Source organism: Hydra vulgaris, chromosome 14, assembly GCF_038396675.1.
Source record: "Hydra vulgaris chromosome 14, alternate assembly HydraT2T_AEP".
NCBI classification, from domain to species: Eukaryota; Metazoa; Cnidaria; class Hydrozoa; order Anthoathecata; family Hydridae; genus Hydra; species Hydra vulgaris.
Window position 1 is genome coordinate 33,536,389 of NC_088933.1, and position 23,612 is coordinate 33,560,000.

At 25.3% G+C, this 23,612-nt stretch overlaps 1 protein-coding gene across 2 annotated transcripts in view; it reads right to left on the bottom strand.

Annotated features, from left to right (window-relative positions):
- LOC136090473 (torsin-1A-like) overlaps nucleotides 1–23,612 on the bottom strand; it is a 65,691-nt gene that overhangs the window by 13,058 nt on the left and 29,021 nt on the right. For both annotated transcript variants that reach the window (XM_065817168.1, XM_065817167.1), the window contains one exon: nucleotides 23,040–23,087. In XM_065817168.1, coding sequence (XP_065673240.1) covers nucleotides 23,040–23,087 — 48 coding nt within the window. The remainder of the gene's footprint in view (nucleotides 1–23,039; nucleotides 23,088–23,612) is intronic.

Consider the following 23,612-nt stretch of genomic DNA (forward strand, 5'->3'; position numbering starts at 1 on the left):
CATCAAAACAGTCATCAAATAATAAGTTAAATAGATTTATAATATCGTTCAACGAAAAAGGGTTGTAATGATTTTTTTTCTAACAAGTTAGTTTAGATAAAACATTTGTAAGTAAACTTTTTTTTCTTAAAAATTTTATGCCAAAATATATCTAAATTTTGATTTGATTTTAATCTAATCAAAATTTAGATACTTTAAAAATGTTTTAATTCGATTGTTTCTTCAAATTAATGAGGTTTTAATGGTTAAGAACTTTAAAGCACATTTTACTACTACTTTTTTTATTATTCTTATATCCATTGTGAGCAAATCAGTGTTGAATGTAATGATTTTGTCATGTTTAGGAACTTTACAGATACTTTGCAAAAAATCAGTTATCTTATCGAGACTGGAAGTAACTTTTTGTTCAACTTGGTAAATATCTGTTTATAAACATTGAAATAATATTGTAAACATTGAATAAATATTGTAACAACTAATTATGTAATATTTTATTTAAAGATATTTAATTATTATGGTTTTATATATATATATATATATATATATATATATATATATATATATATATATATATATATATATATATATATATATATATATATATATATATATATATATATATATTATATACATATATATATATATATATATATATACATATATATATACATATATATATATATATACATATATATATATATACATATATACATATATATATATATATATATTTTTTTTTTTTTTTTTTTTTTTTTTTTTTAAAGGGTTTAACCAAAAATTGTACCAAATGTTATTATACAGAAAAAAAATTGTCTGTATAATAGTAATTAAGTGAAACAAAAAACTTAAAATATTTAATATACTTTAATAAATTCAATTATTATTTAAAATGGCATCAACATTTTAAATAATAATTAAATTTTATTAAAACAGCAACATATGTGTGATGCACGCTCGAGGAGAAAATTCGAATTTGTCTTGATTTTAAAAATTGTTGAATGTTCTAAAAGTTCTGTACTATTAGAACTTTCAGAAGTATTTAACACTTGATACATTAAATAGAACGTCTGGAGGTGGAACTAAAACATCATAAATTTTCAATTAAAAAAATATCAACTTTCTAGCTCATTACAAACCTTTTAAATTCAAGCAATAACAATTGTCATTTTTATTTAACCCAAGCCTCATGTATCTATGTATATATTTTCTTTATTAAGAGTTCGAAAAAGGAGTGATGAAATTCATGGCAGAAGTGAAGCTTTTCATGAATGACATGAACATATTTATTGGAAAGTAGATAAATAATCGAGTTGAAAATAATTGAGAAGAATTAAATCAATTACTTGATATAGATGAATTTTTCCATTTTAAAGCGAAGCTTGTTGATCCCGTATTCCAGGTTAAAATAGTATTGTTTAACTTATTTTATCCCATTTTTATTATATTATTAAATAAGATGTTTAAAGATAAAATACTGAATAATTTGGTTAAGCCATTTTATCTATGTTTTCTATTTTATTTCTACGCAAAATTAAACTAATGATCCGTTTTTTGGGTGAATTTTAAGATTGAGCATCTTAAACAAGTTGGGGGCGTTTATGGTAAAGATGCAATTTGAAGAATAATTAGGGGTTAGGGTTAGGGTTAGGGTAGAGGCTCGGGTTAGGGTTAGGGTTAGTTTTGAATTTGTAAATGAATAATATGGGCGGACGGAGCATCAATAGATCAAAATACGTTATGTTTATGTTTATCATAACTATAATAATATAATATATATAATAACTATTATAATACATGCAATAACTATTATAACATAATACAATTTATCATAATAAAATATTTTTAATCATAAATATTATATAATATATATAATAACTATCATAATATAATTTGTTTATTTTCATTATAACTATTATTACTATCGTAATTATTTCATCAACATATAAGGAGTCCATCTGTAAAAAGTCCAAGTAATTTGAATTTAAGAAAACTAGTAAAACTTAGCCTACTCTTAATTGTTCATCAACAGAAATTAATACATTTTAGACTCTGCATGTTTTTCATATGATCTTTATGCTTAAAATAAATTTTCCTTAATGTTTAGTAAGTGGTCAAAGTACACAAAACTACTAAGTTTTTTATGTTGTGTCTGATGTGTATTATATTATAATATTTAATCATTTTAAATATGAATCGTTTCCTAATAGTCGAATTACATTTTTGTAACGACATAAAAATTATATTTAATAATTTTTGAAAACTAACAGCGTTCTTCTGTTAATTTGAACGGAAAAATTAAATTCGGAAACAGTAACTTTTACAAAGAAAGTACTGCTTGACTTTCTCCGTTAATTTGTTCGGAAAAAAAGTATTACGGAAATCGTAAATTTTACGGAATAAGTTCTGTTTTCGATCTTATTTTACGGGTTTTTTCATTGTTGATTTTACGGAAAATGGAAACTACTGATACCGATAGTTTTTACGGAGAAAGTACTATCACATTGCTGCCGGACCATCTCGGTTAAACATGCGGCGAATTTTTTAATAGTGTATTCGTATTTTAAATTTTAGATAATACCAAATTAAGTAACAGACTTATATGGTAAATTCATAGTATGTATCTATAAGACATAAACTAACTATAACTAACAGTGCAACATTGGCTCTTAGAGAACACCTAAAATTAAAGAAGCGATCTATACATTTAAAATCCTGGTGAACCACTACATTATCTCAAAATGTAAAAAATCTTTCCTTTTTTTTTCAAAAATAGAGTGAAGCGGAATTTGCAAAAGACACTACTTCTTCTATCTTTAAACGCTACTTATTTGCTCGGAAGAAATTCCACTAAACACTGAGAAAAATGACTGATGGATTTACTAATCTTCGACTTTTACCTGCCAAAAATACTGATGAGGTATTAATTACTAATGAAAATATTAAAACAGCTATTTCTTGAGTAAAATCAAATAAATGCAAGGATCATTACAGCATCTCTGCAGAACATTTAAAACATGCCTAATGTGACGCACAAAAACAATGGTTAAGAAAATTATTTCACTTTTTAATTAATCATGGATGGATATTGATGAAGCGATCAATGTCAACGTCAATGTCAATGTCAACTATCATACCTCTTGTCAAATCCTATAAAAAATCACTTACTGATTGAAACAATTACCGCTGTATCTGCATTATTTCAATATCTACTAAACTTTTAGAATACTTTATCTTACTCATATGTTCAGAGATAAAAGAAACTCATCAACTTCAATTTGGCTTTAATAATAAGAGCTCTCTCCATGCTGAATTCTTTGGAAGCGAAACAATAACCATTATAACCGCAATAATTTCTCTAATCATTTATGTTTGCTATATGCTCAATATGGTTTTTGACAACTGCTACTAGTAAATTCTTTTTAACAAAACTTTATTTTGTTAAAAATCAACCTCTCGAAATTTTTAACACTATATCTTCATACCGTACCAGCAATGCAACAGTCTAATACCTGTGTTCCAAATCAGTCTCATTTCATTTTAAGTAAGGAATGAGACAAAGTTTGATTCTGTCACCCTATATATATAACATATACACTGAAAAGCTACTCGAAACTATAAAAAATGATAAAACTGTTAGTACTACTATATGTGGAAACTTGACTAGTTTGTAGCTTAAGCTGATGACATCATTCTTCTTAGCACAACTCTCTTAGGGCTAAAAAAACTTATAACAACGTGTAACATGTACAACAATTTAAACGACATTAAGCTTAATACTGCCAAAACTAGGGATGCGCCGAACGTTCGGCAAAACCAAACGCTCGGCTGTTTTGCCGAACGTTCGGGTCGCATTTTTGCAGGTAAAACTTTTACCTGCAAATGGAATAACGGATTCACCAAAACTATTACTCAACTAAAATATTTGTAAAATAAATACCCCCTCCCCCTGCATCAATTGAGTATTATTTTAGTTCATCACAAAAATCTAATATTATAAAATCACCATTTGTTAATCTTAAAATAACAAATAGAAATTTAAACGAAAAAGATATTTTATTGAACTTAAGTTTGTTAAACGTCTAGGTAAATGGCCATTGTTGCCGTGGTAAATTAAATAAATTTCTCAACAGAAAAAGTTTTTTACAAGCTTGCTACTCAACTGCTTTAACTGATAAAAAATATTTGAAAGAAACAAACTTAGGGAAAAACATTATTATGAAGTTCCATAATAACACTCAAATGAAGTATTTTGTTATTATTGTATAATTGTAATATGTAATAGTAATAACAATCACAAATCAATAATATCAGAAAAATAAAATGTCAAAAACATAAAAATCAATCATCACTTGTTGCCCTCAAGTTATAATGTATAAACATTAATTTTTCACCGCTTTTTGGTGATAGTCTGTTTCTACTTGGTTCATAAATGTTGCCACCTGTACTAAACAGTCTTTCACTTTCAGTAGAAGAAGGTGTTGCTGTAAGAAACCTTTGGGCTATTTTCTCTAAATTTTTTAAAGAGTTTCCACAATTTTTCCACCATAAAAGAGGACTTTCTTTTTCCATAACAAGAGGGAGTTTTAAATACTCTTCAATCTCCATGTTGATCATTTGCACATTAGAGTGTGATCTTTTAAACCTTTTGCTATCTTTAGTAATTAAAAAATTGGAATCACATTCATTTATAGTTGTCAGTTTGGAAACTAGCCGAAAACATTCATTAAATTTTGGATACGATAGTTTTACAAACACTTCATTTGTGTCACTTACTGTGGGTTCTTCACAATCAGAATCAGAGGTATCAAGTTCTAAATTATGTTGCTGCATTTCTTGCATCTGCTCATATAGCCAATTTTTTATTACATTCTCATCTTCCTTTTGATATATTAACTTATATCTAGGGTCACAAAAAGTGGAAAGACATAAATACTTATTATGTAAAAATATACTCAGTCTTTGTCTACTGACTCTTTCAATTGTTCAACTAAAGCATTTATACTTAAAAAAGCCTCACAAACTAATGCTTGATTAAAAAATACTTCAAGAGCCATAATTGAAGGAAAAACATCTGATAAAAATGCCTCACGTTTGCTGAGATTAACGGTTAAAGTTTTAAATGGTTCTAAAATATGAAAAATTTTATCTAATAAGCCCCATTGGAATGAACTTAATGTTGATTGGGTAGCATGATTGGCTGTATAAGTTGCCAAAGGAACTTTTTGATCAAGCATCCTTTCAATCATATTGTAAGAACTATTCCATCTTGTAGTAACATCTTGTATTAACCTATGCTTATATGTACAAAGTTGTTCCTGAATTGCTTCTAATTTTGCTGCTGCTGCTGATGGTGAATGGTGAAAATGTGTTGCCAGACGTCTGCAACAAACTAAAATTTCTTTCACAGACTGTTGCGACAAAATTGAGTCATGTATACATAACTGTATTGTATGTATAAAACATGGAATTGACTTTAAACCACTGTCTCTAACGCCAGCTACCATGTTAGCAGCATTATCTCATAAAACAATGTCAATTTTTGTGTGTGGAATTTCAAAATTTAGCAAACTTTTATGTAAATACTCACTTATACTTTTTCCTGTGAGACTTTCTGGAAAATGCATAACTCTGAGTACTGCTCTCTGTTGGGAAAATTCATTATTGAGCCAGTGTGCTGTCATGCTTATGAAGGCAACATTTAAACTATTTGCTGTCCAAATATCACTTGTAACGGAGATATAACTGACGGAAGATATATTACTCTTGATTGAATTAAACAGATTACCATATATTTGTGGAACAATATTTTCACTAAAGTAACTCCTACTGGGTATTTGGTAATTAGGGCATATCTCTTCAATTAGTTTTCTAAAACCAAGATCTTCTACAATTGTGTATGGTTGAATATCCAATGCTATCATTTCTCCAATGCTATTGTGAATCTTGATCGCTCTATGGTTATTAATATTCCACAACCTTTTTTTATTAATACTCTCTACTAATGTTAATTGTTTTTTTATTTCCAAATCACTTGAAGTAGAAACAGTTAATGTTTCAATAATTTTTTTTATCAGACTCTTTTTCAGCCAATACATACTCCACAAGGTGTTTTTTTTTAAATGGCGCCTAATTACACTAGTGGTAAATGTCTTTGGACAACTCCCACCTCTAGAGAGTATTCAACCAAAAATAAAGCATTTTAAATTAAAACTGTGTAAATATATCTTAAAATAAAACGAACATGTTACATATTATGTTATTTTATCCAATACGTTACAAGTTATACATTTATTTATATTACCTAACTTTAATAATTGTATTATTTTTCTAAAAAAAATCGTTAACATTTTTATTTACACTACAAATAAAAGTGTTAACATTTATTTTTTTTACACCATAAACAATCATCCAATAATAAATTAACTTTTCAAAGTTACTTTATAATTTTTCAAACAAAATTTATTAACCCTTACTAATGTTTTAACAAATTTTTAATAACACAATAAAATGTAAAATGTTTAATAACAATTTTTCAACTGTCTTTTCTTTCAAAAATAGTAGAGGTTCGGTTGCCGAACCGTTCGGTGTTCGGTAAAATTTTATAGCCGAATGTTCGGACTCGGTGTTCGGCCAAAAACCGGGTTCGGCGCATCCCTAGTCAAAACGGAACTTTTACTCTCTGGAAAAAGACAAACAATGAACTGCACAATATCTCTAGACGACCATCAAATTATACCTAAGGAGAAACTTATTCATCTCGGCTTTACTTGGGATACAAAGAAATCGATTTTTGCCTAACTAAATATAATAAATATTCACAGTAGGGTATTGAATTTCCAGGCAACGGTGCAAACTCTGATTTAATCTGGAATCCGGTTTGCACATCCCGGGTCTATTATTGAATTATATAAATCATTAGCAGTTCCAACGCTACCCACGGTTTTGAGCTCTGTGAAAATAAAAAGTCAACAATAAGAAGACTCGACACACTTGGAAGGAACAATTTTTAATGTCAATTAATTTTTAATGTGACCAAGTATAGTTAAAACTATACACATTCTCTATTTAAAGTAAATGTGACATTAAATTATATACACCAAACAAAATAAATCTATTTATTCGCCTTTAAAACAATAAAGTCACCTTTAAAATCGTAAATTCACAATTTTACTACTGTTTAGTTAACTCTTCTTTTTTAGATGATATAAAAGATTGATTTATTATTCATAAACTGAACATAAAAACTTTAGTCAAAAAAATTGTGAAACTCAAAAACTAAGAGAATGTAATTGCTGAAACTACTCTTTATTTTTTGGTACAGGCGGTTCAATGTTGGAATGTATAAGAACAGCGAAAAATTTTTAAAAACACACTTGAATAACAGATTCCTAAATGATACTTTTTTAATCTTTCTTTCTTAGTTTGTATTTTACCTAGTAAATTTATTTGTATTCCTTTTATACTTTCAAATGACGACGAGCAAAATAAGCAACTGACAACAGTAAGGAAAAGTAAATGATTTAGTGCAATAAAACATAAAAACATGATTTTCGAAGCAACTTATTACAAAGTTTGACCTAATCCTTTTATGACAGGTTTACTTTTTTTCTTATGTGAAACTTATTATCTAAAAGTAACCAGTAACTTGGATTTTCATATTTACACTTTAAATGTAGCTAAATGTGGTTATCCAACAAATTCATATAGTTATATATATATATATATATATATATATATATATATATATATATATATATATATATATATATATATATATATATATATATATATATATATATATATATATATATATATATATACATATATATAGGAATTAGTTAACCATATATAAATTAGTATACTTATACAAGTTTAAAAATGCTTAACTCAGTTCTTGGTAATAAATTTATCAGTTTGTATTTTATGTATTATATACGATTAGATATGTGTTTATATTTTGCATACTACAAAAAAGCCTTTAAAGCTATTTAAAAATCTCATCCAGATTGGATACCAAATCAATCTACGGGTAATTTAAAAAAATCCATGGATTTTACAAGACGTGAACAAGCTATTGATTGCCAACTCAAGCTTAAACAGGATATTTTAAAAATCATTCCCAAAAAAGATTTACAAGTTATTGTACCACCATGTTCCATTGATTTAAAAAAATAAACTTTTGATTCAAAATTTCATGATGTTAAATTTGTATTAAGTTTAGAAAATGAAAATAGTTTTAAAGATTCTTTATGTTAAACTGATTTTAAAAACAAACATATTATTTCCATGGAAGAAGAAATAACTTCAAGTACATTCAATGTTTCAAGTTTGATGTCTGAGTTGTATATATATATATATATATATATATATATATATATATATATATATATATATATATATATATATATATATATATATATATATATATATATATATATATATATATATATATATATATATATATATATATATATATATATATATACATTTTGTAGGTTCATCGGGAAGCTTTCTGATGAACCTATATAAGGTAAAACAACGTGTTGAAGAAAAATTATTTCTTGCTTAAAAGTTTAAAATTGCACTTCAAATGATACAAAACATTCCAATGAAATAAAAACACTGCATTTTACTAATTTTGTTTGTCTTGACCCTTTTTTCTGTGTATTTTGACTACATATGTGTTGATATAAGACTACTTAATTATAATAAAAACTTATGACTGTCTTAACCCAAGATATTCAACATTTGTCATAATAGTTTAGCGAGATAGTGAAGCATTTTTTTCTATTTAGTAGTCACCTTTATGGGCCATGGGGTAGTTTTTTCTTGATGAGATAGCTAACTTCTAGACATAGAAAAATCAAAATATTTTTTTTCTTCATAATTACGTAAAATAAAGGGTGCTTTACAAAAAAAACACTATGAGGATCAAAAAAGCATATGAATATCCTCCCCACTGCCCTAAACTTAAAGGCAACAATTAAAAAAAAAATATTTTTGACTTTATTTAAACTGATCGATAAATTTCAAACAATCTTTTATTGTTTGAATGATATGATAACATATAAATTGAGAATCTTGCGGGTGCAATTTTCAAATGCTCATAGCACTCAAACTATAAGAGAAAGCATGAAATCTTTGACATTTCATAGTATTGAAAAAATATATTTTGTCAACTCGTTGACTTCACGTTTAGAGTTTGGAGTGGACATTAAAGGGTTATTTTTAACGCAGGCTCCAATCATTCCATTAACAAAAAATAATATTACTCTTAAGTGCGGCCTCGCAATACTTTTCAATATACGTTTCAAGTACCTCGCAATAAGGTATAAGCTAAGTTATAGAAAAGTGGTTTAGAAATATTTTTCAAGATCTTATAAAAGAAGATTAAATAAAGGGGACTTAGTATTTTTTTTTCGTCACAGCAACACTACGAAGATTGTCGGACTATGTATGAAAGCTCTCCCTTCTCTTAACACAATTTGACTATAAGTAGAAATAAAAGTTCTATAGAAATTTCGATAGAAATTAACAAAGATTCTATAGAAATTTTATAGAATTCTATAGAATTTCTTTAGACCATATGTTTCAAAAGTTTATAGAAATTCTATAAAACTTTTTTTCTTGGGATATTAAATTCAAAACAGACCAAGTTTGCAGTAAAAAGAAAGAGAAACAAAAAAAAACATTTTGTTTTATTTTATGCAGTATATTGATTTACTTATATCATATTGAAAGCAGTAATAATATCAATATAATAATTAAACCAAGTAAACTAGCATAAATGAATAATGTTTTCAAAACGAATAAAAACATACAGTTTTAAAAATATGTTACAGTTGCAAAGACTCTAATAAATGGAGGAGGGGACCGGGAAGAAAGTGTTGTGTAGAAAAAAAGTTTTTTACCAGAGTGGGTTGATAGTAAAGACATAAATTCAATTAAGTGTTTTTATGATATGTTATTAAGTGTACTTGGCAATTAGGTCTTAAGTACATTTTTATTGCCCCACATGTTAAAGTCTTAAATCGTAAACAAATTGACAATGTACAATGCTAAAATGCTAATTTTAAAAAAAAATTATTCACATTTTTTAATAAAACATAAAAACTAATGTATAGAAAAGGATCCGCAAAAAAAAAGCATGGCAAACTGTTAATGAACTTAACAAAACCAGTATGTTTTAAGTATGTTTATGCTTCAAGTGAAAATGTTTTTAAAAATCCTGACAACTAATCTGTGAGACTGAGAACAAAAATACTGAAAAAATAAATAAATACTTTAACCTTACTCCTACACATGACGGAAACAAGTCAGTGCAATATTTTAATCAATCTTATATTAAATTTAAATTCATCTGCAGGTTTTAAGTTTCATCTAATGACTGAGTATTTGAAACTTATTACCAATTAAAATTTGAACCTCTTTTTGGTGATAGTTGAAACCCTACATGGTCAAAAATATTGAGCAATAAAAGAATTAAAAAAAAAAAATTTGCTGAATTAAATATGCAGAGGCTCAGATCATTGAAATATGTATTAAAATTCATTTTGAGTTCGAGGTGTACATAAGTTGTAATGTAACTTATAAATTGACACTGCATCACTATTTTTATCATTAAAAAAACTTGAGGTAATTTTTTTTAGTAATGTCTCATCGTAATATCGTTTTAAAGTACTAGGGGAGGTAAAATCTATATCAATGCGTTCTGAGTACAGAATATCTTTGGATGAAGATAGAAGCATTCGATATGCTTTTTCCTCTGTAACTGTCTTTGACTTGCAAAATCTGACAGCAGCATCAATATAAAATAAAATTGTTTTAATGTGAGACATGCTTCTCCAAGACCAGCCATGCAGTTATAATAAGCACACAATATTTTATAGCAACTTTTCCGAAATGATTCATCCCGACAAGAAAGGTATATGTGGCCCACATGTGGCCACAGTGCTTACAAGTGGCAGTAAAATGTGAACGTATTCCAATTGATGATTGATTTATGCTGACGATCAGTGTGGCTCACATGTGGAACACATAATGCATCCACATAATTATTCCACTTATTGTGGTATAATCTTTAAATAAACACATGCTAAATTAGATGTCGTTATCATATGGGTCATACATATAAAACACACAATCATGTCTCTTCAGAAACCTTAAATTTTAAACAAATTGTAAACTACGATTCAATTGCAATGCATTGAAGTAAATTCTAGAATATTTCATATTATTATGTGGTTTACAGTTTTGATAATTTTCATATCATAAGTATGTTTGAGCGGTTTTGTAATGAATACATTTGAGAATTGTTATTTAAAATAAACTTTCAATAAAATTTGTAAATCAGAGTTGCAATTAGTGAATAAAAATCTGTGTTATACTCAACAAGTTATACTTAAGTTATATTTATTCTAAACAGAGTTATACTTAACGAAAAAAAATTCTAATCAGAGTTATACTCAACGAAGATGAAAATATCTTAACATGTTGTTTCGTTAGCAGAAAACAATGTTAGAAAAAATGTTTTACGTATATATTTTATATGTGAATAAAATTATAAATAAAAGCAAAAAGTATGATGTTTTTACATTTAAGTTATTTAACTGGTAATTCTATACAAATAAGTTCGCATGCAGAATGATACTTATTTGTATAGGTGTATATGTTTAACTATTTGTATATTCTATATATAAACAAATTTACTGACTTGCTTAAATGTGATATTTAAACAAGTCAGAAGATTTGTTTATGTATTTGTTATAAATAATGCAACTTTTAATCTAACTTAGTGTGGTTTTAATGGGATAAGCATTGAAGCCACATACTGAACGCAACAACGCATCTCATAAAAGAGAGTAGTAAATTTTTGGCTAAGATGCAATTGCCACATATGGCCAGCATGAAAATGTTTTGCGGAGATGTAGAAGTTGCTGTTTCATTATGCTTCAGAGATTGATAAACCTTTCACAAGAGAAATTAAAATTATATATCATTGTTCATTAAAAATTTAACAATCAAATTTTTTAAAATAAAATTCAGATATTAAAATATGTTACCCATTTAATAACCAAACATTTTTTATTAAATAACTTTTAACCAATTACCTAGAACCAGCCCAGGGAGAAAAAAACTACAAGACTCCAAACTTTAAAAAAATTTAAGCTTTTTAGATAGAGACAGACCAAACACTAAATAGTTTACATTATCAGGATAACGTATTTTTGGATAAAAATCTACTAAAAAACCAAGTCAGATTTCCCTAAACTGTATGGATCTAAATTATTTATTTGAAAATAAATATGAAGATATCTTTGTTCGCTTTTAACAGAAACACATGTAAAATATTTGCTTTTGCTCAAAGATAAGTTTCGCTTGTTTGTTTGTTTGTTAGTTTGTGAACCAACATGACAGCCTCAATGAGTTTCGCATAGTTATTAAAAGTTAACGATGTAACCCGGAACAGTGAATCTAAGTAATAAATATTTTTTTATATTCTTATATATTTTATATAAATTGTTCATATATTTGTTTTTTGCAATTAGTCACAAAAAGTTTATAACTTTTTCATTATTTAATGTAACAAAAAATTTTTCAAAAATTAATCGTTCAAATTTTTTTTAGAAAGACTGAAACAGTTTCAAACGTTTATCATTTAATTTTTATCACATATATCATTTAATTAAACGTTCATCATTTAAACGTTTATCATAAAGAATAAAGCCTACAAATATTTACATTTAAACGTTTATCATAACGAATAAAGGCTTACATAAAAAAAAAAAAAAAATTAAAATTATTTTTATGTAGGCATTTATTTTTTATGTAAATACTCAAATAATAATTTTGAGTGATTTACAGGTAGATACACCTTAAAAACATAAACAAAAAAACATATTAAAACTACAAAATCATAATTGATGCTCTCCACAAGCATCAATTATGATTTTGTAGTTTTTTGTTTCAGCTTAAGCGCATAATATTCTTTGTTAGAAAACTTTATATAAATACTTTCTTGATTTTATAATAAAAAAATCTCAACTTTGTGGTATGTGTATATATAACTATAAATATATATATATATATATATATATATATATATATATATATATATATATATATATATATATATATATATATATATATATATATATATATATGTATATATATATATATATATATATATATATATATATATATATATATATATATATATATATATATATATATATATATATGTATATATATATATATATATATATATGTATATATATATATATATATATATATATATATATATATATATATATATATATATATATATACACATATATATATATATTTATATATCTTTATATATATATATATATATATATATATATAATATATATATATATATATATATATATATATATATATATATATGTATATATATATATATACATATATATATATATATATATATATATATATATATATATATATATATATATATATATAATATATATATATATATATATATATATGTATATATATATATATATATATATATAGTTATTTATATATATAGAGTATGTGGTATGTGTGTATATAAATTTGGTATGTGGTATGTGTATATATAATGTGGTGTGTGTATATATAATTGTGGTATGTGTATATATAATTACATATGTAGTTATTTATATATATTTATTTATATATTTATATTATATATAATTAATTATATATATAGTTAAAGTTACAATTGTATATATAATTATATAATCCACTATTAAGTTAAACTTTTATATGATTTATGACTAATAGTTTATTTTTATTGTATACTTTATATTATTGAACGTTTCTGAAGTTAACTTTGTACTATGTCTCAGCATTTCAAAACCCACAATTGTTTAGGGACTTCCATTTTTATGCATAGACTTATTTATCAATAATGCTCAGGACCAATAGTCAATAATACTACATATTTAACTTTTGTTATATAATTAACAGTACAAAAAAAGGACTCTTACACCATAGCTGATCACCTTCCATTCTTGACTGTTGTATTCACGGATTGTTGCATTGTGTGCTCTCCAATTAAGTGATAAACATATTGTCGACAAAATACTCTTAAAAATCCGACCTTTAATTTTGAAGTCTTTTATTTCGTTTCAAGTTTAGTGAACCCTTTGGACCCTTCTTTAATTGTTCATTTTTTAACTTTCTTTATCTAACGTAGTAATGGTATTTTAGCAATAATGCATAATTTTAAACGAAATCGCAAAGTCATCCTTTTACAGTTGAAAAATAGCCTACTATATTACATTTAAGTAATATAGTAGGCTATATGTTACATATTAGAGGCCGACTCTAAGAGACTTATTTGTCAAAAAAGATGACTGCGCAACTATAGGAAAACGTTATATCTCATCTAAACTAAATAAATAGAATAAATATAATATTACGAGTACAAAAATAATATTACGAGTACAAAAATAATATTATGAATAAAAAAGTACTAGCAATTTGTGTATTTATAAACATATATATATATATATATATATATATATATATATATATATATATATATATATATATATATATATATATATATATATATATATATATATATATATACATATATATATATATATATATATATATATATATATATATATATATATATATATATATATATATATATATATATATATATATATATATATACATATATATATATAAATATGTATATTATATATATATATACATATATATATATATATATATATATATATATATATATATATATATATATATATATATATATATATATATATATATATATATATATATATATATACATATATATATGTATATGTATATATATAAATATATATATTTATATATATAGATATATACGTATCTATAATATATTTTTTACATGTTTGTGCATTGCAATAAATTGACAACACTGGAAATTTAAAAAAAAAAAAGTTTGAAATTGGTGTTCTTTTATTTATTTATTTTTTTATGTTATCAATTTATGTTTTTTTTATTATATATACATTATTTTGTCTGTCTACTTTTAAAACTTTTAACAGCATCTTTTTGTACAGTGACATTGATTAACTTCTGTTAAACAAAAACAAGCATTAATTTTAATTTATAAGCAAATTTAAACCCCAATTTTTTTTTTTAAATTGCAAGTCAAGCAAACTATTGCAAAGTATTTTGATAAAACAAAACTTGATGAATCTTTGACTTTAGCACCTTTTTTAGTTATTAAATTTGAAAGATTATCTAAAACTGCAAAACATCCATAAGTGAAATCCTTAAGTAAAAGTTAAGGCGCATTAAGAAAATCTCGTTAAAATATTTGTAGATATAGACAAGTACTAATATTGCTTGCATCTGTAGAAAGCATAGACTACAATTGTTACATTTGCTTTTTTTTATCAATTTCTTTGCTATATAACCAGCAATGGTTGTAGCAATTTCTGCTGTTTCAGGTAAAGAGTTGATTCTGATATCTCATTTAATTTCTAATGTTATTAGTAATTCATATTAATTGGGTTATCATGAATTATCATGGATATTATTGTTCTTTAAATCTTCATCCCAAAAATTTATATTCTTCTCAATTAAAGTCTGACATGCTAAATTATTTTCTGAATGTTGAACTTCTTGTAAACTTATTAGAAATCTCCCACCACTCATCTGTTGAAATGATAAAGGTCTACGCTCAATAGGATTTCTGTTGAAATGGTAAAGGTCTACGCTCTATAGGATTTCTGTTGAAATGGTAAAGGTCTACGCTCTATAGGAACTTCTTGTAAACTTATTAGAAATTTCTCACAACTCATCTGTTGAAATGGTAAAGGTCTACGCTCTATAGGATCTCTTTGAAGTAGTGAAGTAAGCACATACAAATATCCTTCTTCAATAAGCTCGTCTGTAAGCATTGCTTGAGAACGCAGTTGTGATAAGAGCAGATGATGTTTGTTTTCAACAAGTAAAAAATTGAGTTTTCTGCTAAAGTTTAACCCAATGAGCTAGTTGCCTAAAAAATGTGGTTTTCATCATCAAAAAAAATTGCATTACCAAGATTATTAGGACTAAATTGTTGTTTTGAAATTGAAACAGTCCACCATTTTTAAAAAATGTCTAAAAAAGCAGAAATGTCATTTTATTCTAGAAAATAACTTTTAAAAATTGCAATTGTTTTTTCATCGAAAATTGACAGTGATAGAGAAACATTTTGCTTTTTATTGCCATTGTGAAGGTTTTGATATGTAACTTTTAGAGCTTTTTTAAAACTACCTTGAATTTGCTCATTTTTAGAATGCAGAAGATGAAAACCTCTTCAAGTAATGTAACCGGCTGGATAGTTATAGACATCATCTTTTATATTACATTTTAATGATGGTAAGACAACTTTTTTACAGTGTTTTAAAGTAATTAATGTACTGTGTTTCATGTTTAAATGTAAAACTCGTACAGCTCCCGTTTCTTTTCACAATTCATATTCCTTAAAAGAGAAAAATAAATATAGTTTACGAAATGATAATATCCTTCTTCAACCAGTTTTCAGACACAATTTAGGCAAGCTTTGTATTTCTTTTCGAGAGGCGTTTCTTTGGAACAATTTTTTGATTTTTCTAAAAATTCGAACTTTTTTGCATTTAAAAGCAAATTAAAAAATATCATTCTCTGTATTGAAAACATACTTATATATTTTTAAATTTAATTATTTCGATTTATTTATAATGCTTTTACGATTTAAAAACATTTATAAATAAACTTATATAAAAAATATTTATTTGACTACTAACTTGAGCATTTAAATTTTGTTTTGTTAATTATATTTTTGTGTATTGTGTTAATTCAATTTATACAGTTTATATCTATTAAGTCTTGTATATTAAGTATTTATATAAAACGTTAATTTTTACTTCTAACTTTCGTTTTGTAAACTTTATTTGACAGCCTTATTAATTTTATACACATTTCAAAATTGTTTTAAACACGTATTGAATGTAAGCGATCCTTGATGACAAGATTATCAGATCTTCTGCAAGTCTCTGTGTTCCTATTTTATATGTAACGAAATTTGATATTTTTTATTTATATGCATTCTTCTTTTATTTATTTTATTGTAATAGTTACTATGAAGAAACAAAAAAACAAAACAAAAAAAAACAGTTTTATTTGTCTTGAACTTTTTTATCTATTACATATTGCACTATAGACAATCATTAACCATTAAATGCAACTTTATTCATAATAAACCAGTTTCATAAATTGATAAACAATCCCTGTTCTACGCATACTCCATACCCTGTCGTACATTCAATTAACAGTCAACTATTAATGTCAAAACTTTTTGTTTTTAATCTTTTTTTAAAGTTCAGAGCCATTTAAATCACAAATTGTACATTATAACTTAAGTTTAAACGCAATACTTAACTTCTGATTTTGATTTAGTTTTTTGAATATGCACATGTGCACACTCTGGGTACAAAAGAATGTTAATTGGTACATATCCTAGTCTGTTTAGAACTAAGTCGTGGTTCTCTGCTTCGCATCTCTGCCAAAACGATTGACCAAGTCTATAATAAACTATAAAATGTGTTTTTAGAATACTGTTAAATAAGATTTAAATGGAATAGTGTTAAAAACAAATAACTTGGGCACAGCATTTTATAAACAAATTATTATAATTTGCTTTTGAACTAAACAATAACACTCTCCTTACTTTGCTGTCTTTACAACATGTTTTGCATTATCAGATAGTTCGGCGAATTTGCGACCACCATGATTCTTGGTGTTGCAGTAGTCTCTAATTTTTAAAATATCAATACAACCTGCTTTATTTTTAATGAATTCTACAATAGATTGTTCTTCTTCCGGTGTCAAAACTCGAAAACGCTGCATTTTGATACTATCAGTTTTTCTATCTAATCTCTGATCAGCGGTGCCTCGATCTTTAGTAAAAGAAACCATTTGTCATCAAAAAAAATTTGAAAAGCAGTATAGTCTTTTTTATTGAAGTTCATTTTTATTTATTTTTTCTTCTAGACTTTTGACCTTTAAATTGGATTTTCCAACAACAAAAGCTACTTTTCCCACTTTTAAAGTAATTTTAGTTTCACCATGACAAAATTACCTATAATACTTTTATTTATAAAATATAAATGGTATAAAACAGTTGTGTGCATAAAAACACATTATAAATACCTCTGCTATATGAATGTATCCGAGTGCCTTATATGTTAAATTAACAAAAAAAGTTATTTAAGAAAATAGTTTGAAGTTTTTAAGGGTTTTTTGGGGTTTTCATGTCTTTTCGTTTATAATAAGTATTTGTACACAATAGCGTGTGTACAAGTACTATGACCCAAAAACAAAATGTTTACGAATTTTTGAGTGAACCTGATAAACGACTCTAAAGTTATTAGCCAAAAACCTCCTTGCGGTATTTAAGAGTTAACAACCTAAAAAAGCAACTTTTCTTTGAACTACAAAACTTTATTTAAAGCCATAGATTGAAAAATATGGCCAGGGAAGACAATCATACTAATATGTTTTTAAGTACAGAAAGTTTTAGCACTTTAGAAGTTTCCGATATTTAGTTATAGTGAACCTTTTTTTTTTGTAGTTTTTGTGGCGTACCTATCTGCAACAAAAAATTATATTTTTTGTTAATTTACTCAAAACCTTTATTTGCGTTTATTTTAAAAATCGTGATAATTAATGTTTATTTTATTTATAGATTTGCGTAAAATCAAACGATAAAAAGTTATTCATAACATAAAAATTATTTTATTGCATTTAAATAGTAGTTTTATTATAAAAATGAAATAAAATAACTGCATTACAATGTAATACACTCATACATCAGAAAAGCCGTGGTCAAATTGTAAAGAAAAAAAACCCATAAGCGTAGTCAGTTACAGCGTGCGAATGCACGCCCTTCCTGTCTAAGCCTGGAATCTAGTAATGATATGCGAAATAATAGAAGTTAGATTTTAGGTTAATTTTACGTAAAAAACTTGATATAAACTTTATAAACGTTTTTTTTGAGTTTCATTAAACGTCTTGGTTTGAAAATGGTTTTATATTAAAACGTTTTAATGTCTATGTATTATTTTTGTCCAGTTAATCAAAAAGCTCTAAGTAATTGATATTTTAGCTTTACTTTTAGTTTAATAGTTTGTATTTATCTTAACGTCACGAAGTTATCCAGTTACTTGTGGAGTATTTTGAATTGAAATTTATTGTAAAAATATAGTTTGTATTTTTCTGCATAGTTATAAAAATAATGATGTCAATAATCTGCTAACAATATTAAAACGATAATAAAAAATAAAATAATCTGCTAACGATATTAAAACGATAATAAAAAATGACAATAATCTACTAACTATATTAAGTATACATAAAAAGCATTATAATTTTTGTAATTATTAATTTCGATGAAATTTCAAAAACTGTTTTGATTTCATTTGGTTATATAAAAATTTTTAATGACTTTATTAATTTTTACAAAAGGTATTTAGTTAATTGAAACATCAACAGTATTGTTTAGTCAACAGTTATTAAGTTTTTATATTTTATTAATGACTTTTAAAAATCAATATAAGTCTTCATATCCATTATTAGTTGAGTGTTATCATGAATTCTTTTATTTTTAATTTAATAAAGCAGTAAAAGTTATTATTTTTTCGAAAATGTTTGTACATAGAAAAATGCAAATCTATGTTTTGTTAAACTTCTTTTTCCATTCTAATCGTTTTATTTTTTATCTTAAGATAGCTTGATTACCTTCATGATTCAATGAAAAGATTATGTACTAAATCTATTTATAATTTTTATTGTTACTATATTCTTTTACTTTTGCGGGCTATCAACTAGTATTAGTTTACTTTATATACTGTTATAATATGGTTTTAATGCAATGTATCAGACAAACAAACATTTTTTTATTTTCAATATTGACTTTATCAACGTTTAATCAATGTTGAAACTAACATTAATATGAAGTTAAGTAAACTAATATATAAAACGTGGTGCGAACATTAATGCCATGATATTTTACTGTTTGCAAAATACTTTTAACGATATTTGGGCTAGACATTTTCACGTTGGCATTAATCCAACGTCAATTTAAATAATCGACTGATCTAACTATTGATGTTTTTTTAAGAATGGCCCAACGTGCTATCTGTGTATTTTATCACAAAATACTTTAAAAAAACTAGAGATGAAACTCTATTAAAAATACTAAGGAATCAAAGAGCGGTTTGTTCTAAAAAAGTCATTAAGTTCATTCGTAAACAAATAAGAAGCAATTCAGTTTGATCAAGAAAATTAATTTAAAAAAACTCTGATTCAATCCCGAACCCATCAGAAAACTTATTGAAATAAAATAGGCGATAAAGGCTTATAGGAACAATTATCAGCTGGTCTAATACCAGAATTAACTCAAGCGTGTTAAGAAAAGCAATTTGATAAAAAAGAAATGCAAAATGATAAAAAAAATGACACGATGGCCGATTGATAATTTTTTCTGATCAAACATTATTTTTGTTTGAGCGCCACTTAACAGATCATATGATCACCCGTTTAGAGTATGCTTGTAAAAAATTCAATAAGAGACATTTCTTATTACCAAAATGCATCTATGATTATGGTTTTCGGTGTATTTTTTAGAGAAGGACAAATCACACTAAAATTTATTAATAGACGAGATAAAATCAATCTGCAGTTCTATTCAAATTGCATTTTGAAGTCTTATGTTAAACATTAGGCTAATAAAATGCTAGGCATTTATTCGACAACTTCCGGCAACATTTAGCAACAATAAGCACAAAATTTTTAAGTGTAGTATAGGGAAATTTTCTATTGTTTCATTCCATGTTAGAACAACCTGTTAGCAGACTAGATTTGAAACAAACGGATTTTTCTGCATGGGTTTAAATGTAAAAAAAAAACTAAAAAACGTAATATGCAGTTGTTTACAAGAGTTTCAGGTTTTACTAGTCAAAACTTGGAACAAAACTTGCAACAAAACTTGCAACAAAACTTAAATGTATAATGGTATAAATAAATGTTAAATATGTTGATGTTTTTTATAAAGAAAACATCAACAATCTTTTTGGTAAAAAAATGTTAAACATGTTGATGTTTTTATTTCGTTAGTTTTTAAAAACTTCTCACATGATATAATTTTAACATAGATGAAAGAAAGCTTCAAAAACTTTAAAAAAACTTTCAAACATTTTTTTTCCTTCGCCATATAAACTTATTAAAGTCGTAAACCATAATATAAATACAGATAGCAAGGGCAAGAAGAAGACATAATTGGTCTTATCACCAAGCCACTTAGTCTAAACCATAAATATAAAACAAATTAAAAAATTAAAAAACGTAGAAAATATATAATATAAAATATTTTTCTAAAGACTTAATAAAATAAAAATCATCTGTCCTTAGGTTTAACTTTTACTTTAACTTTTTGCTATTTGTATTGGTTAAGAAAATTTAAAAGAAAAGAAAAAAAAAGTAATTAGTACAAAGAAACTGTATTACTAAAAAGCATGCAAACATATATGCATAATCCTTAAGCTTTCTTTTTACACCAGCTATAACTTGAAATATGGAATAATTCTTATAAACTATAATTATTTTAAATACTTTCTGTATAAAATAAAAAAAAATAAAAAGAATTGAAGCAAAGACAAGAGGCACAATCTTTTTCTAAGATAGCCTAGATAATGATAAACCCCTAATTGTTGGGTAAGTTTATCAGTAGCAATTGTTAAAACTTCAGAAAAAGCTGAGCGCTACGTCGTTCATCATTAGTTTTTGCTTCATTTTGTTTTATAACTCATTAAGCTTAGCAGTTGTTTTAAGTTCATTATTTTCACGTATTTGTTTAAATAACTAAGTTATTAAAAAAAACGTATAGATAAAATAGAATTGTTTTTTCAAATGCCTGCTTTTTGTCTTTTTATCAAAATGAAAGTAGTAAAAGTAGCAAAGATTGTTTTTATATACAGAACGTTAATTATTAGGTTTGGTTAATAAAAAAAAGCAATATCTTTTACTTAGTAATTGGTCAGATTCGCAAGATAAAAACTTGAGAAATTTTTTCAAATTTTTATTCGCGTAACGCTGAGAATATTGCATAAATTAACGTAACTAAAAATTTGAGCAATTTTGTTCAAATTTATACACGTAAATCTGAACAATTACTCCAAAAACGCTGAGTAAAAGCCACTGCTTTTTTTAATTCATTTGGGCAATAGATGTATCGATTAATGAATTATATCAGTAATACTGATAAAAGGTATAATTTACTTGAGTGATTTGCCTATTTCTGCTTTTCAATTGAATAAGTTATTTGAACACAACTTATTTGAAAAAAAAAGGATTTTAAAACAACAAAAACAATTTTTTCTTGCTTTTTTTAAAAAAACTTATGCTTTTTTTTTTTTTATTCAGAAAATATGTTTGCTTTTAACTCTGAAAATAATATAGTTGCTTATGAACCAAAACAGGACTGTAACTGTGGAACGTTTGTAAATACCCACCGTGATAAGTGTAATGTAAATACCCACCGTGATAAATTAATATGTGTTATCAGTAATTAGATTATAATAATCAGATTCAGTAAATGAAATCAATTAACCCGTGATCTTAAACACCCCTCATGACTTAAAGGTAATGGTGTGTTTTTGCTTGAAGGCCTTAGAGCTTTCATTTCAGACCCACTTTTAGTAATCACATCAATACAGCGTAAACAAAAATCACAAACATAACTAGACAAAAATTTAGAACAAAAATAAAACAAAAAGAAAGATAAATTTAAGAGTAATAAGGGAAAATTAATAAAGTTTTGCACCTCAAATAATTTTACTTCTTATGACTAGAGATTTTAAAAACTTCCTCAAATATTTTTTACTATCCTAATTATTTTTTTAAAAAGTATATTTGATCTTATGAATGAATATTAATTATAAAATAAACATTTGTAGTATTTTTACAATTACCTTTATCTCGCTTTTGGACGGTCGTCTGAGTCGAAGACGATGTAGATTCTAAAAATTAACAAAAGAATTCAGTAAAAATTAAATTTAAAAGTTTTTTTAAACAAATTATCGCATTGAGTTTGCAATATTTATTTAAACAGTAACAACATATAATAACTTAAACCATATATTTAAAATTATGTTGTTTGACACTGTATATACACATTTACTTGCTTTTTTGGGGGTTTATTTGCTTAATTTTTTAACTCTACATAATATTATTGGAAATTGATGCTTTTTCGATTCGAAACTTGTGCAACAATAACTTGAGGATATTATTTTAACTTTAATTATAAAGAGAATATTTTAACATTGAGAGTGTATTTATTTCCACTACAATATTCAATGTTTCGCGTATATTCGCTTAATATTTGATTATATTTTCCAGTGATTTCCAACTTTAGCTTTTCACGGCTTCCGTTTTTATATTTTATCATGTAATAAGGTAATCGAAACATAAAGTTAAATAAATATTTTTCATGAACTATAAAGTAACTCAAAGAATATTATATTGATGCATTTGTCATGTTTATA